The 16,742-nt window shown below is 47.0% G+C and overlaps 2 protein-coding genes across 2 annotated transcripts; both read right to left on the bottom strand.

Moving 5' to 3' along the window:
- Positions 1 to 1,848: 1,848 nt before the first annotated feature.
- Positions 1,849 to 7,800, bottom strand: LOC141962667 (peptidyl-prolyl cis-trans isomerase-like 3). Its single transcript, XM_074911027.1, has 6 exons — positions 7,768 to 7,800; positions 7,031 to 7,105; positions 6,161 to 6,254; positions 5,443 to 5,510; positions 4,871 to 4,989; positions 1,849 to 3,222 (listed from the first exon to the last, which is right to left on the bottom strand). Exons 1-6 carry the CDS (start codon positions 7,798 to 7,800, stop codon positions 3,096 to 3,098), a joined length of 516 nt encoding a protein of 171 aa, XP_074767128.1. The 3' UTR covers positions 1,849 to 3,095.
- A 3,233-nt stretch (positions 7,801 to 11,033) lies between these two features.
- On the bottom strand, positions 11,034 to 13,350 carry LOC141962423 (dual specificity protein kinase CLK4-like). The gene is made up of 7 exons (XM_074910558.1): positions 13,197 to 13,350; positions 13,023 to 13,117; positions 12,807 to 12,936; positions 12,576 to 12,658; positions 11,941 to 12,020; positions 11,628 to 11,718; positions 11,034 to 11,532 (listed from the first exon to the last, which is right to left on the bottom strand). Exons 1-7 carry the CDS (start codon positions 13,348 to 13,350, stop codon positions 11,323 to 11,325), a joined length of 843 nt encoding a protein of 280 aa, XP_074766659.1. The 3' UTR covers positions 11,034 to 11,322.
- Positions 13,351 to 16,742: the final 3,392 nt, after the last annotated feature.

The following is a 16,742-nucleotide window of genomic DNA, read 5'->3' as shown; positions in this document are numbered from 1 at the left end:
CGCCAGCTCCGAATGTTAAACATCGAGATCTACACGCTCGGTTTTCCAGGTAGAGTGCCGTGCCGGCGTGAATGCCGGTTTTTCTTAAAAGTGTTAGCCAATTTTTATGGGGCCAGTCGATATCCCTGAGCCATCGCCTCCAGTACAGCTGGTGTAGTCTGAGTTTTTGCAGCCCGTCCTTATTAATGCTTCTCTCTAAATCTTGAATAACAGAAAAATGCCGTTTTTCCCAATGTGGCTGATGACTCTCCTCATAGCTTACAGGAGTAAGAATTTTTCTTGCCATGTCCATATTCCCTTGCGCCAAGGTTTTTTTTCGCCTCACTTTTACCTACGGATCACTCTCAGTTAAGGGAGGACACAGACCAGACAGTTCAGATTCTTTTTCAGGATTTACAGCATCAGGGTCTAAAAGATTATCACACCATTCTGCTTCTTCAAACAATAAATTTGGCTCTTTAAAGTGTCCCTTAGCCTTGCCCAGACCAATCAGCGCGGGTAAGTTTTTTATCGGACTTACTCCCCGCTTTTCTAAAAAGCAAAAAGTCTTAGGGCTACCTCTTGTTCCTTGTTCCTGCCCGGGCAGACTTCTTTTAATTCCTTTCCTGTATCGCAGCTTGACGACCTTCAGGAATATCCGATCAGTAGCTAACGACCAGTGCTGGCTTTTCCTAGGTTTCCCCAAATTCAGCCTTCATTATATAATTCCTTATGGCCTTTCCCAGTTATACGGCTGCGGCCGATTCCTCAGTAGCCCCCTCGGTTCGCAGTACCGCCTGAAGCAATATTGTGGATCCGCTGCGCCAATGTCAGACTTACAAATCCCGGCGCTTCAGGGGACGGCACACGTCTACTGCACCAGGCAGCGACCTTATCGCCTTCCTGCTCCGAAAATCCGTTCCGCCGCTTCCCGGGTTCCGTTCGGTGGAAAAGCAGGGTTCGGGTAACCCTGTTCGGCGCGCCACTTGCGGCGGGCGGAGGAAGCAAGCAGCCGATTCAATGTGAAGGACAGAGCAAGCTTCAGCTTTATTGAAAGAAATCACCCCTTATATAAGCGCTCTACAATAACCATGCCTACTCCTCACAGATCTATTGGACACATGTAACAGGCTACATTATAATGTCCCGGCCCCTTGTGGCATTTCAGATCTGTCACAGCATCGTCCCTCTTCTGGCCTGCCTTTTTTTCTCAAGGTGGTTTTTACCATCAAGGCCATTGTGTACCTCAGTTTCTCTCTTTGTTAACATAACAGTCCTTTGTTAGGCATAACTGTACCCGGGGTTTTTTCCTCTGTTTCCCTCAGGCGGCTGTGACCAGCTCCTGCAGAGAACCACGGCCTTGCTCTCGGCAAGCCGTTCTCCAACATCCCTGTGTTTCACACATTTCATATAACAGACTTCTTTTTGCATAGGGAAAAAATGGACCAGAAATTGTTTCCAGTTGAGCGCTAGGTGTCAGCATTTTAAATTACCGATTCCTTTGCACTGTCGGAAAGTTTACCGTTTGTCCTTCCTTCTGCGTGGCGGTAGTGTCAGCGTGGCAGTCAAACGTGCAGCTGCATGCTTCTGTCTACTTTCTCTTACCACCAGTCATATGGCAAAGAGCACAGAGCTAAAATAATTAAATCCTTTACCTGACTGAGTTATTAGGGTAAAATGTATTAAGTCTGCAGCATGGGCTAGGAGCTTTAAGTAACACTTCCTACAGAATATAGCAACTTTGTCCCAGAGAGGGTACTGATTAACTTGACTCATTAATGCCTCAGCTATCTGTATCCCGCATACCTTTGCCTTCCTCTTCAGTAAGTTCTCCTCTTTATTTTGAGAGGGAAGTCTCAGAACAGGAAATACTGGTCTGAAACAGACTGCAGGTCAGATGGACCCGGACCTCCCAAGGATTACAAGGCACATATATGAGAACGAACTTTGCGAAGTGATGCTGAGTCCCAAGAGGACTGCGGGAATGGTGGGAGTTGGATGCAGGAACTGTGGGTACTCTCCTGTCCAGGTCTTTCATGCACAGCTGGAACTGGAAATATACCCTCTCGCCTCTACATATTATAGAGTCTCCGTGGAAATGAGTTGACTTTTTCCTGCTTTATGAAAACAAACTGATGCAAAAATACATGTTTGAAATCTACAACACGGAAGAGTAGAACATTCTGCTTTTCCCAGTATACTCAAGGTGGAGAACTGCTTTTCTGATGCATACAAATCACTCTTTTTTCCCTGCTGGAGTCAGGTTATTTTATGCTTACTATACCAAGTGACTTGAGCATAGGATCAGCAATATACATACATGCACCCAAACACACGCATAAGTATGCATGTATTTTATGCTTCCTCTTGACAAGTCAATATTCAGATACCTCTCTACTTTCTTGCAGATTTTCTTGAGTCCAACAACATTTGGTGTCAAGTAAGACCAAACGCTACCTAGTTTTGGTCAACAGCTATGTAAAGACACCAACACTCTTTCATACCAGAAGTGCTGTGCCAGAGGCAGAAGCGATTGTTTCCGATCTACCTGCTGGGGAGGCTGAAGAGGTTACCATTCCCACACAGCAGCGCAAGAGCAAGCACTCCTCTAAACACGGTCTTTAATCCTCTAGGAGAGAAAGGTTTCGTCTACGACACTGCTCTCGCCTAAGGGAAAACACTGCACATCTTAGTCAGTTTTCTAAAAACCAGTAAAGTTAGAATTTACACGAGAAAGTTTCAGAAAACCGGGAGTATGAAATCGTAGAAAAGGACATTGTTTCAACATAGTATCGCTAAGAAAGATAAGGCAGAAAACAAAAGATTGGGGGCGGAAAAAATGTATTTTTAAAAGTCTTGTTTTACAAGTATTAAAAGCAATGTTTAAAAATCAAAATACTAGAAGATACTCTGGAAAAACTGACTCCTAAAGCACAAGACTTTTCTGTGACAACTCCCAAACAATGTCACAACTCCTGAAAATCCCGCATTCAAAGGATTCAAAAGGAACAAAGGTACGATCCAGCTCAAGTAACCCTCTTTAATGGCACTTCAAACTCCATAATCCAGCAGTCCATCTGACCAGTCTCTAAAGAATGCGTCGAGGCACTCTGTGGCTACAGAGCAAAAGGGTTGGCATGAACCGACACATCTTTAATGCGAACCTCATTGAGAGGTCGGTAGGTTTTCTCATTCACAGGCAGCTTCTCCAGCTCATCCAGGGTCTCCAAGCCATCAATAACTCTGGAAGAAAAGCAGAAATGCTGGGAATCTCCTAATAATGATTTAGATTTCACAGCTGAGATATCTCAAAGCAGTTTACAGTGAAGTATCACAGGGCAAAGACTTTGCAAGCAAATGGTACAAGTAAGACTGCCAAAACATTATATATGGCATATATTTTGAAAGGAAATATTAAGCACCCGTGACAGATTCTGCTGAAAAGCACAAACAATTCCCACTGACCTGACAGTATCATAGTTTACACCAGCCGTAGCTGTATAAAGACCCTGGCTGCACTTCCTGGCAGGCAGGACCGACCAATCATACCGTAGGTTTCAGTAGCAGCAAGCTGCTCTCCATACCAAAACTTCACTGTGAATGACGGAAATCCGATGGCCGGAAAATCCATTTCCAAATGTGAAACTATCATTTCTAACCTTCTGACTCAAAGACAAGATTGGACCGAATCATAAATAACTGTGTAAATCTAGTGGTACAAACATGCTTAAGCTTTCGGATCTCCTGTCAGGCTGAAGAAGTGGCAAGAGAGATTGTTGTAATAAACCTCTTATTTTTTTTGTTTAAGTAACTAGCCCTGGTAAACCTTGATAGTTTATTTCCCAGTAACGGACTTGGCAGAAAACACCTTGTGCTGTTCACAGTTCAGTTCAGTCACATTCATCAACGCTTTGAATCTAGGACGCCGGGACTGCAGGCCAGCAGGGGCTGCATGTGCTGTCCTGCTGATTCTGCAACTGCAGCTGGAGTATCTTAAAACTGCCACAGAAAACCTGGCAAAGTTCCCCTGTCAGAGCCTCTACTCTTTTCTAACAAGTCTAAAACACCTACTGTCAATCACACTTCTAAACAACTCAGAAATGAAGGGAACACCTGTATTTAGATGCCTATAAACAATACATTTGATAGAAAATTGTATTTTCACATTTCAATAGTTTCCTTTGAATATTTTACTCCATTTAATAAAGGCAACTTTTTCTCAGCAGATTCACTTGTACAGTAGAGACTTTTTAACAAGCAAAAGAAAAGACTACCATGATTTTGAGATAGAAAAAGCAGAATCTGAAAGACTCAAAAATCGAACATTTGCTTTAAGGATCCATTATCAGTAGTGTCTATTAAGAATGTTTTAAATAATGATGCATCTTAAACAAGCTCTGTGGTTTTTATCTGACCAACAGACAGTTCCACCTAAACAGAAGTACAATCATCAGTACCACACCCATTGCCAGATTCAGTCCCAGATCAGATTCTTGTTTCTCAGTAAACCCTACAACCATGTATCCAGTTGTTCTGGAGTTTGCTGAAAATCAGGCTGCAGCCCTTTGGCCATGGATGAAAAGGCAAGCTGGAATAACTGGGGGGGGGGGGGGCGGGGGGGGGGGCTGGGGGTGTGGAGGCAGAGAAGAAGAAAAAGAATGGTCCATTATTGAGGTAATTTTTAATATCCTTATTCCCTGCAGTGAAGAAGGGAGTGGCATTTTCAAGCAACTAATTCTGGTGACAGTGCAAGAGCATACATTTACATATATACAGCCAATATTTTAAACAGGTTTAGAACCAGAAGCTTCTAAATTTGCATTGCATGTGCCCTGAAATATTCAGATCCTCCACACGCTATGGTATGGTGGCTTGCAGTCGGATCACTTACTTTCCAAACACAGTGTACTTCATGTCTAGGTGCGGTTGCTTGCCGTAAGTGATGAAGAACTGTGATCCATTGGTATTTGGGCCATTGTTTGCCATTGAAACTACCCCACGGACACTGTGCTGAAAGAAGGGAAAAACCTCAACATGGATACACATGTGTAGAAGCAGGGCTTTAGCCTGCACGAAGTGCTCTGTGACCTAGTACTCTGCTTCAATACCATTATTAGGAAAAAAATCTCGACTGCAAATATATTCCAACACAGTCCATAATTAGCTCCTCAAAATTGCCCTTACAATGAAAAATTACTTCTTTCCCTTCAGAACATGAAAAGCACTTACAAATTCTTTCTACTTCTGTTCTTGGTGACGAAAACCCTCAAACTTAACTTGCCAAGTACAGAAACGCCTGTTCCCCTTCTAACAAGAAGCTTTCTATCCCTTTATTGCAGGATTAGACTTTGCTTCACAGTTAATAGAAAGGTATTTAATACAGTACAACACAATGCTGAGTGTTCTCCAATCCGTAAGGAAAATCCGTATGAAAATAACCGCATATTGCGAGCACAGAAATACCTTCAGGTATTCGCTGAATTCGTCTTCAAACTTCTTGCCCCAGATGCTGTTACCTCCTTTCCCAGTGCCTGACAAAGAAGCACCACAATACACTACTGGATTTTCAGACTGAAAATTCTAGAAATAATGTACTGTTATAACATTTTACAACAAAGACCACAGATAGCCTGTAATTCATTTGAGGCAGGGATCAGGTGCTCGTGTCTTGTTACTCAGCAGAGACATAACTCTAAATAAGGGACATCTATTAAGTAGCAGAACAAGGCACTGACATATCCTCAAATTAAATTCAGTATGAGTACAAACCCGAAGTTGAATCGGATTTTCCCCCAAACAGTTGACGCTGTCTGGGACATTTCCCCCAAATGCTTTAAAGGCAGTGTAGCCTTTCAGGCAGAAATCAGAGAAACCACAATAGCAACTGCTACCCGTTCCACCTCTGGTGAGCCAGCAGAACCATCATATTTAGTGGAAACAGCTGGAAAAGTCTGTAGAATGCTTTACTACTGCATGTTTATTTAGAACTAGGGTAATGGCTGCTCCTCTGTAAACTCATCACAGAAAGCTAATCTCCCCATAAAACCCTCTGTCAACAAAACAAGAATTCTTATATTTTACTTTTACTTTGTTTACATTTTGGTTTTAAACTTTCATACTTATCATTTCCTTTTATTTATATTTTATTTTCCTATAGAGAGACCCGAACAGAAGAATTTACCTAATGGATCTCCTGTCTGAACCATGAAGCCCTTTATATTCCGGTGAAATATGCATCCACTGTAGTAGTTACTAGCACAAAGAGCCAGGAAATTCTAAGGAAGTGAAACAAACCACATTAACAAACAATTCAGAAACAAATATCCTCTCACTAAAATGGCAAGACCAAGTCTAACCCTTTTGCCTCTGCTTTGCGTGGTGACCACCTGAATTCCAATTGCCACAGAACAGTCATAAGCAAATTATAGTTAATGTGCCCCTTTGACAGTGTCACAGATACAAAGGATTTTAAATAAAGCTTACAGCACAAGGCTGTCTGACTTGAGGAACAAACAAGAAGCCTAAGACATGCTCAGAAGCATCACTCTCATTCAACATTTTGTAAATGTCAATTTTGTAATCAACAACTTCATGCCTCAGTTTTATTAGTTAAAAGGTCAATTATTTGAATTTAAGCTTAAGTTTATTGCAGAAAGGAAAACCTGGGGCCTCTGACAAACTGGGAGTGATTGTCACTCTCTTAAAACCAAATCTCTGCAAGTGTGAGCAAACCCAGGGAAATTGGGGAATCCCAGGCCATGGGCCGTATTTCCCCATAAGGGCAAAGGGCACTTTGGGAGATGCTGGAACTTGAAGAGAAGTGGCCCTTGGCTAAACTTCATCTGGTGAGAAACGGGCAGCAAAGCTCCAGGCAGTATGACACAGTGCACGATTTCCACAAGTGGCATAGGCACTGTACCGGCTTAAAATATTAGTATTCTGTTACGTGAAAAGATGAATTGCAAAAGCCACTTCACCTCCTCTACAGTCTTCACTATTTCTACTGCTTTGTTCTGACACTAGGCAATCCCGCTTCTGTTACTTGACTTACTTCGCAGGTCTTTGGTGTCCGCTCACAGAACAGTTCAATTTTAATATCGCCTACGTCAGTATGCAGCGTGACAGCCTGGGCAAGAGGCAGAAAATAATAATGAAATCAGCAACGAAATACTAACAGACTCAGTTTTATGTCCTAGCACCACCAAGAACATACGCAAACGTTACATGCATATAAACACTGTTCCGCTATTTGGCCACAGGCAAGGCTACTGTCAGAAACCTTCCTCTTCCTCGTTTCCAGTGAAATGACCAGAAAGCACTTGGTCTCATTTAGTTTCAGGACACATCAAGTTCAGCACAGGAATGCAGCAGCTCTGTTTCACGCTGTTACACTCCAGAGATACATTAATCATTTGCAAACTGCACCTGCACAGTCACTGCATTGCAAAGTTGAAGAATCGAGGTTTTCTCCATTTCAGGTGATAGTGTGGCACACACACCTCACTGCTTTACAGTCAGAGGAACAACTGATGTGTGTTAGTTGCCAGAAGCCTTTTGAGTGATAAGGCTAGTTCTGAATGGCACCACATAAAATCTGCCTTCACAAACAAGCAAATCTACACAATGACACACTTTTCTTAAGAATTTATAAATAACCTTCACAAAATTTAAAATGGCAGCTACCCATCCACCTAAGCAAATATATCTCTATAGGCCAAATATATCACAGTACTCCTATGGAAAGTGCTAAACTATGCAAAAAAAAAAAAAGATACTGTGGGTTTATACTCGGGAGAAGCGTACAAGAAAAATCAGCATCATGCCGATACTGGCATACTTTCCCAGAAGTATACGAGTAAAGAAGTGAAGATAGTAGTCTACAATGTCCATGAAGATGCTCTAAGAGGTGTATGGACAGTTTAAGACACACGGTCTTACCTTCGTTTCCTGATTTGCAAAAACTGTAAATGCCTGCAAGTGTAGGTTACATACACTCAAGCAGGACTGTGTGTTTGCGACCTGAACAATGCTTCCATGGTAAAAGAAACCAAACTGGATTACCAAATATTGGCCAAAGTAGGATTAAAATTTAGGCTCTGAGAACTGAAGGTCTAATTATATTTTAGACCAATGTAACCTGTCCTATTTTCCTTTCTACAATATCTCGTTAGAAGTCTGAAATGAAAACCTAAACTTTTCATTACCAGTTCTTCACAGCAGAATAAAATGCGTATTCCTTTGAGATGCAGAGCAGATATTCAGTTTCCACTAGATGACCATTTCAGGAAGAATTAAAATATATAGAAAGGGCTATTGTTCTCACCATGTCTGCTTATTCAAAAGCTGAGGTAGATTGTCTACAGCAATTTTCTGCAAAGAAAACATATGAACATATGAAACCCGTTGGGCTTTTTCCTAACAGTCCACAGTTCTTTTTGATTCTGAAATATCTGTGTGGTCCTATGCTTTTAAAGCACACAGTTTTACAGTGCCATTCAAGCGACTCTGTGGATAAACATTTTATTGCAATTTACTTGTAACTATGCAGCATGTAAAGAACTAGAAAGGAGCAGAACAAAATAACGTAGAAAGAGGGGTGGGGGCAAAAAACCCTTTCCTAGGATGAAGGTCTATACGAAGCAATCTCAGCTTTTCCAAAGAGTATTTTTTTATAAATGACCGAAATTAACAGAGAAAAGCCACATGCCAGTTCCTAAAGGGAGGTGTGATTCGGAGCCACCTTCTGACAGCTGCCAGTATCTGCAACAGACAGCTACCTGCGTTCGAGCACCGGATCAGACTGCCTTTATCGTAGTAGTAGTTTCAAATAACAGCCTTTGGAAGGATGACGATAAACCGCAGTTCTGTGGAAATCAAGAGCTTTAGAGGCCACTCTGTTCTAAGTGTGCTGCCCTCCCTGGGCAGCCCCCAGGTTCGGCGAGGCCTCAGGCAGGCGCCGGCGGACCCGCCCGCCGCGGCCCGGCCCCTCACCCCGGCTACTGCCTGCCAGGGTGGCGGGCCGCCAGGACGAGCACCGGGCCGCCAGGACGAGCACCGGGCCGCCAGGACGAGCACCGGGCCGACAGGACGAGCACCGCGGCGCTGTGCACCCGCCGGTTAAGCCTCCCAAGGGACGAGCGCGCTCCCCGCAACCCAGCGGCCCTCGGCTCCCACCTGACCAGCGATGGCTCGGAGCTACCGCTCCTTTCCTGCCGATGCGAGGTACTTGCTCCGACGGCCTACGCGCACGGCACGCCGGCTCCGCTCGCTCGCCCCGCTGCTGCAGGGCGCGGCCCGGCTCCTCCACCGGCGAGCGACCCACCCAGGACGCCCGCCATCCCCGCGGCCGCCAGCTCGGCCTTCCCGCGCCGCCCCGGCGCCCTCCCCCTCGCCTGGCCCCACGGAGGCCTCGCACAAACCTGCCGAGGCTGGACGCGGGCCCGGCGCCGGCCGCCGGGAAACGGCTCTCCGGCTCCCCTCGGGCGGGCAGGAAGGGGCCGGGCTGCCCACGCCGCGGCTCAGAGCCGGCCCGGCCCGGCGCGGCGAAGAGGCCGCGGCCGCCCCCCTAGCGCGGCGGAAGCGGCGGGGCCGGGCCGAGCGCAGGTTCCGCTCTGCAGCTCCGGCTGCGATCCGGCGTGAGGTAAGCGTGGGGTCCCGCGGCGGCGCTTCGAGGCTGCCTGCCCCGGTCCTGCTTGCTTCCCCGGCCCCCGCCTCCCCCCCCGCGAGAGGCAAACGCTTCTCCGGTTAGATCCCGCGGGTCGGTTGCAGCGTGCGCGGATGGGTGAGGGGCAAGTTCCGTACGTTTCTGGCACGATTCTAAAGGGCCGGTTTCGGTGCTTCGCCGGGAGCGCCCCGGAGGCAGGAGGGAGAGCCCGCGGCCGGCGCGCCTCCGACGGCAGCGCCTGCTGGGGGGAGGCCGGGCCGCGCTGCCCTCTGTCAGCGGGGCGGCATTCGCCGCTGCAATACTCTTCCCTCTGCTCTGCCAGCCAGCGAATTCCCAGGGCTTATTCCTGCGTGGTTTCGCCCCCTCTACAGATAGCTGCATGCTGCTGCCCGGCACTCAGCTGGTTCGCCGGCCTCTCCGCTGCCTCCGCGCTTTGGGCCTCCTGCCCTCGCGCTCCCTCATGAACCTCGGGGAGCTCGTTTCTGCCCTCGGTGACTTTGCATCCCCCTCTCTGGCTGAAAGCTGGGACAATGTGGGGCTGCTGGTGGAACCAAGCCCTCCCCACGCTGTGAACACTCTCCTCCTCACTGACGATCTCACCGAGGAGGTGATGGAAGAGGCGGTGCACAAGGCGGCAGACCTTATTCTTTCTTACCACCCTCCCGTATTCACACCGCTCAAGCGAGTAACGTGGAAGACCTGGAAGGAACGGCTGGTGGTCCGAGCCCTGGAGCACAGGATTGGAATTTACTCTCCGCATACGGCGTATGATGCCATACCTCATGGAGTCAATAACTGGCTCACAAAGGGACTTGGTGAGATTCCGTTTAAAAAACGTTAAATGGTTCGTTGTTATATGCCATTTTATGCGGGGACCTTCCCTCATTTTCCTTTCTTCCAGCTTTTACAAGTATGATTTGAGGACTTTTTTTTTTTTTCCCTTTTTTTCCCCCCAGTATGATTCTTCTAAGTACCCTAAATGTATTTTAGGGAATTTGTCTTGGTGAGGAACACCAGGTACGAACACTAGGGGACATTTTCAGATGCATGACTGTGGTACTGGATGTAGTCGGAACCGGTGCAGCACTGGTTACAAAGTTTAGACCACTGACTCTAAATCACCACCCTTAATTTATAAAGTGCAAGTCTCACTGTTTGCAAAGGACTTTTATCCCGTATTGTGCCTAATAGAGACAACAGTCATCACTTCTGGTCAGGGAGAATGGATTCAAGTGCAATATTTGCATCTTTGTGTTGCACCTCTTTAGGATATGCGCTAAATCAGTGTTATCCAGCCTTATAAAACAGCAATCTTATAAAACCTTGTTAAAAACCCTTATAAACCCAATGACTCTTTCAGGCTGACAGATGTGTGTCTTCCTCCAACAAATTTTCATTGGCCCTAAAATGGAGGTGGTAGTTACTGTGAAACGATAGCAATACTGACGTGAGGCCTGAACAGAGGAAAAGGACTTTAACTGTGGCCCCTTGTGTCCTGCAGCATCCCCAGTGACGAAGCTGCTCTCTGTGCTGGGTCTGGGAGCAGCATCCTGAAGGGAGTGGAAGCTGACCTCTATCTCACAGGTAAAAGACTATGTTGCTGTTTCATGATCTTTATAAAAATAGTCACTAGAAAACAGGAAAACTGTACGTTTATGAATAACCTGTACGTTTATGAATTAATATTTTTTTTGTCTCTTTGGTGTAACATCTGCATCAGCCTTCTCAGCTACAGGAGGCAGCTTCCTTTTCTGCCGCTTCAAGGGCGAGAAGAAAGGATGTTTCAGTGCTTCCTCCAGAGTAATGCGCTCGGCTGGGTCGTACTCCAGCATCTTCTCAATGAGGTCGAAGAGGTTCCTGTGGTCCGAATTGTGGCAGGTCATGAATTCCTTCAGGAAGACAACAACACGACATGGGGGGTTTTAATATTGGAATTGTACTTAAAGCTGCTCTCCGCAAGCGCCTTTTCCCTCTGCCATCTTACCTTTAGGGGATTACACCAACTGGAGACATATCTTCCAGCAGAACTGTGTTCATCCCAGTCCAGCCGGCCATGATGGAAATATTCGTGTTTCCTTAAACAAACAGACCAGGGCTCGTTATTCAAAGATTCGCTAGAAGTTTATCAGCACGTTTGTTCTTGGGAACTGATCTGGGACTGTTCCACAAAGGTGGCCAGCTTGTTAAGTACAGCCAAAGGTGCATCCGAGTTTATTAAACTTCTTAAAAAACGTGCTGTTAAGCCAAATCTGAAAATATTTAAACTATAGCGGTCCAGGCACAGAAAATGTAATTACCTGCTTTTCTCTATCATGTGCCTTGGCAAAGGCCCCAGTACTCGCTCCATCATGGCCAGGTGTTCTCTGTCGTCATTGGTCTGGAAGGAAGGCGAGAGAGACATTTTTGTGTGTCCTTAAGAGGAAGTTATCAAGAACCACACTTCATTCTTGACTGTACCCTGCAACTCATTTCAGATTAAGGAAAAAAGAGAGGCTCTAGTCATCTGTTCCCTGAAGGAAGTTACAGTGCACTGAAGTTTCTTTTCCCTGCCTTATCCTTTCTCTTCTTTGTTGATAAGTTTCAGCAATACTGTCAAGATGACAGAATGCAGGTATTTGCTGCATATTTGGTGATAGAGGAAGCTCATCTGTTACTGGTGTGGCTTGTGTGTTACCAATGTTCACAGGGTGATCCTTCCCATCAAGCTGCTGCCACAGTGTTTACTGGAAGCAACTTGGAGCACTCTTCTGCTGAGGAAGTTCGTTCCTTTGTGCCTGCAGCTTCTGTTCTCTTCAAGTTGGCATTCCAGAGAAATGCAGCTTCATTTCTGGCACAGACCTTTCCCCTTAGTCCCCACCTCCCTGGAGCATATTTTCACCAAGCTGAGGAGCATTATACACGCTGCATCCTTTGGAGTTTCACAGCTACCTACCTGAAATACCGCGTATCCAAGGTAGTATCCTATGAGGATACATCCTATGCTCCAAACATCGCATGGCTGTGACCACCCCAGCGCTGTGAAAAGATGCAGAAGGTTCACGTGTGTATCAGACTGCAAACACTTCCACAGCTCGAGCGCTCGAGACAGGCGACACAGCTGTGGCAGTTCCGTAGCAGGCAGAAAGTCCTACGCTCAAGAGCAGCCGAACAGATGTCTACTGACCTAGGATCACTTCAGGAGCTCTGTAAGGTCTTGTAGACACCAAAGGGCTGTGATAATCGAAATCATACGTTGCGTTCCCGAAGTCCGCAACTTTGACGTCCGTATTTTTTAGTCTCCGTTCTTCGCATTCCTGAAATGACACACAAGGGGGTGCAAGTGACCAAGTAAACCCAGACCGGAGCCGAGGGGGAGGTAGGGAAGAGGACAGCAACTTACCAGTTCGGGGTTATATTCTTCTGTGTAGTCTGAATTCACAAGTAAAATATTTCCTGGCTTCAGATCTGTATGTGTCAGCTTGTTCAGGTGCAAAACTGCAAGGTAACACACACAGTTAGCAAATTCTGTAAAGAAAATCTAACAAATAAAGCAAAAAAAAAGAAACATACTTACAGTTCACAGATCTGCAGATCTGATAAGCCATCTGTCTGATGTGCTCCAGCGAAAATGGCAAGAAGCAATTCCCTCTAATGAAGTCAAAGGTGCTGAGCCCCAGCAGCTCAAAAACCATGCAGACATGCCCATGGTGCTCAAACCATTCCAACATCTGGACGCAGTGGCTGCAAGAGCAGGAAAATCCATCAATTGCAACAGAAGTGGTAGAACGCTGAGATACGTACGGCATACGGCCCAGAAAGCGATGTCACAGAAATCTTAAAAGCCAAAACAAAGTACAGCCGCCCTTGTCTACTCACTGTGTATTGTTGGGATCCAGCGTTTTTAAGTGTTGTAGCACGTGCACTTCTCCATAAGCTGCTTCGGAGTACCCAGGAGCATTTTTTACTATTTTCACAGCTACATGTCTGTCTGCCCTGAAAAGACAAGGTTTTAACAGCGATTAGAACGAGGAGCGGTTTTAACCAAGACTATTCAGTAATTGTCACCATATACATTGTTGATGAGAATGGCAACCTCATCAGAAAAGGGGTTTTTTTAAGTACATACAGACTGAATAGAATCAAGGTTCATCACTGCACAAAACCGACTAAATCTTTAAATTTTGAAAACACACTCCATACCTTATATATCAGTACTATTCTTAAAGGCCCCGTTCACCTCCCCTTTGTGTTTATGTACGCCGGGCTAATCCTGGAGGAGCTTCCACATCCCATGGCCTAACCTGACCATCAGTCAAAAATGACAGGCCACCTTCAGTCATTTCAGTAGTGCAAATGTAACTGAGGTGTCAGATGCCTTCTAGAGCGACGAGAGAGACAATCCAGTTTCATGCTATCTTGCACAGAGCAAAACCGCCATCGAGCACAAAATCCATCTGTGACCTGTAAGGTGCTCACTGCTGGAACCCAATGGCCCTGCATCGTCACAGATGATCCCTGAAGGTGAGCAACATGACGTCCGAGAGCTTACTCATTATACAGGCCTGGGGTGGTCCAGGCCCCAGGCGTGCCGCCTGGGGGGGTGCAGCTTCGCCCCACATTCTCTAGGCCCCTCCCCACCACAGCCCCCGACCTCTACCAGGCTGGGGGTGTTACTGATTTTGCTATCAACTGAAATTAAATTATGTTTAATTTAATATGAACATAGAATTAAGGGGTATTTTAGTAGAAATTATTTGTTCACATTTATTGCACTTTGTACCAGCAACCGAACGCTACTCTAAAATCCCTGTGCGGCCCCGCACCAAGGCCAGAGTGACTGGTCAAAATTAACCAGTAGGAGCGTTTGGAACCTGGGTAACAAACACAGGTTGATTTATAACCTGATTTATAATGCATACATAGAACTAGAAGAATGCATGTAGCTGTCAGGGTCTAGGATTGATGGGAACCGAGGAAAACCAACTGTAACAGCTTGCGAGTACCGGCCAAGAAACCGTGAACTTAAGCAGAAGCTAATTCCGGCGGGGGGAGATCGCGGCCACCCACCTGTATTACACCCCAGACCCATTTCTAGACATTTCTAGCTTTCACTGCACATAATCAGAAACAGGAGAAGAATATGTGGATGGTTTCCAAGAAATTATATGTTTATGCGTAAATACTTAACGAATGTGTATGAGTAAGTTCTACGTAAGATGCATCGTTTTGATGCTTGGTGTGCGCTCTCGGTGAGACGACTCCCCTGCGCACTCGGCCGTCAATAAAGAAGTGTCTGCTTATCTGCTGTTGGTGTCGATAAATTCTTTATTCCGAGTTTTTGGTAACAGGGGGCACCTGCAGAGGACACACCCATCGCCTCGCCCACCACAGTCCTGCACACCCCTCACCTCCCGGTGCTGTACGAGCAGCAACCCCGGTTTGGGAACCGCGGCAGCCTTTCAGAAACACACAGAGCAGCAGATGAGGAAGTAAAGGTAAAACCTGACACAATCAGAAGGCGCCCACTTCAGGACCCGCTCGGTGACAGCATCAGTAAGAAAAATTACACGTATTTAAGTCAAGACTTACGCTCTGCGATCAATGCATTCCACTACTCTTCCAAAAGTACCTTCACCCAAACTAGCCATAACCTCATCTATAAAGAAAAAAACCTCAGTCACAAAAGTTGCAAGTTACTCGGCTATTAAAAAAACACAAGCAAACAAAAATAAAACCCACAAAAACACTAAGTACTATCCCCGAAGCTATTCTAGACCGTGCTGCTTTAAATTGTAAATACCTAGTTTGAGAGCTGTTATTGGACAGCTCTCGAGGCACACTTACAGGGATCCCATTCTACTACGTTCATTAACTTCATTTACTATGGGGCGGGTGGGGGGGGAGGGAAAGGGAAAAAGAAAAAATAAATATATTTGATTTCTACAGAAAAGAAAAACAATTCCCACCCCCAGACACAGAAAGAAAAGCCTTGCAAAGGCCCTCACATCTTACGCTAAAAGAACTTATCTATCTGAAAAGTTAATAAATTTTGAAGAATGTTCTATACATCTTCCGCTTAGTACGTCTCCGCTCCGACAGATCAGGTGACCCTCCTCATCCTCCTCTACACTCCTTGATCTTTTCCTTCGAGGACTCTTCTGGAACGGCAACAAGATTGTCCAGCCGATCAATAAACCCGAGTGAATTCAGGTGCGAAAACAAAATTCATTCAGCGGGGAGATATTCAGGCATTCAGATACACGCCAGGCCACAGTCAGTTGGCAGGCGCAATTTCAAATTCAGTCCCTGGAAATTCACAGGGCACAGGCTTTATGTTGCAGGAGGAAAACGTGGCAAGGAACAGGTTTTCAGGTGAGATACGCAGAGCGGCAAGGCAGCAAAAAATTACAACACAGTTGTTTTTCTTTTAAAAGATGGGTTCACTGAATCTTACTTGAGGATTTCAGTGACCGTATTGTTTTTGGAAGTGAACGATTTAATACTTCCCTATCTAATCTCTCTAAAAACCCCCAAGCAAACAAAAAAACCCAGCCGTGTGGCCAAACTAAGCCGCCCACGGAACAAGGCTCGGGCACAGAACGCGCCGGCTGCACGGAGCGGGGCGCGCAGGGGCGCCCCGGCCACCCGACCTGCCCGCGCCCGTGGGCACGGCCCGGCAAGGGACGAGGGCCGGGCCGCCGGCCGGCCGCCCTCGCCCCGCCGACAGCAGCAGCCGGCCTCCCGGCCCCGCCCCGCCCGCCCGCCCCCGGCGCCGCCCCTCCGCTGCCGGCCGCCGGGGCCGCAGTGAGCACGCGCCGCCCCTCCTGCCGCCCCACCTCCGCGGCTCGGGAGGGCCCCGCCGCGCTCTCCGGCACCCGGCGCTCGCTCCGGCGCTCCATCGCTGCTGCCGCGGCCGGGCTCGGCGCCGCGAGTGGCGGCCCGCGGCCCGCCGCCAAAAGGCGTTGCTAGGAGCCCGCCCGGAGCGCGGCGACGCGTCACAGAGGCACGCCCGGGCGTCGCGACGCGGGCGAAGGCCTCGCGACGCCCCGCAGGCCCCGGCGAGCTGCTGGGCCGAGCCGCTGCCGCGTCGGAACCTCTGCGGGGGGTGCCCGGCGGCGAG

The sequence above is a fragment of the Athene noctua genome, chromosome 7, assembly GCF_965140245.1.
Source record: "Athene noctua chromosome 7, bAthNoc1.hap1.1, whole genome shotgun sequence".
In the NCBI taxonomy this organism is placed as follows: domain Eukaryota; kingdom Metazoa; phylum Chordata; class Aves; order Strigiformes; family Strigidae; genus Athene; species Athene noctua.
This window is presented reverse-complemented; position numbering and strand designations above follow the sequence as displayed.

What these genes read in the sequence shown, in the direction of transcription:
- LOC141962667 (XM_074911027.1), bottom strand. Translation starts at nt 7,800, where the DNA reads ATGATGCTGATTTTTCTTGTACGCTTCTCCCGA. An exon ending in TTCTTGTACGCTTCTCCCGA is followed by an intron (nt 7,106 to 7,767) that starts GTATAAACCCAC and finishes CCTCTTGCCCAG; the next exon opens with GCTGTCACGCTGCATACTGA. An exon ending in AATTCAGCGAATACCTGAAG is followed by an intron (nt 4,990 to 5,442) that starts GTATTTCTGTGC and finishes CCCTTCTTTCAG; the next exon opens with CACAGTGTCCGTGGGGTAGT.
- LOC141962423 (XM_074910558.1), bottom strand. Translation starts at nt 13,350, where the DNA reads ATGTTGGAATGGTTTGAGCACCATGGGCATGTCTGCATGGTTTTTGAG. An exon ending in AAGAATATAACCCCGAACTG is followed by an intron (nt 12,937 to 13,022) that starts GTAAGTTGCTGT and finishes GTGTCATTTCAG; the next exon opens with GAATGCGAAGAACGGAGACT. An exon ending in TTGGATACGCGGTATTTCAG is followed by an intron (nt 12,021 to 12,575) that starts GTAGGTAGCTGT and finishes CCTTCCTTCCAG; the next exon opens with ACCAATGACGACAGAGAACA.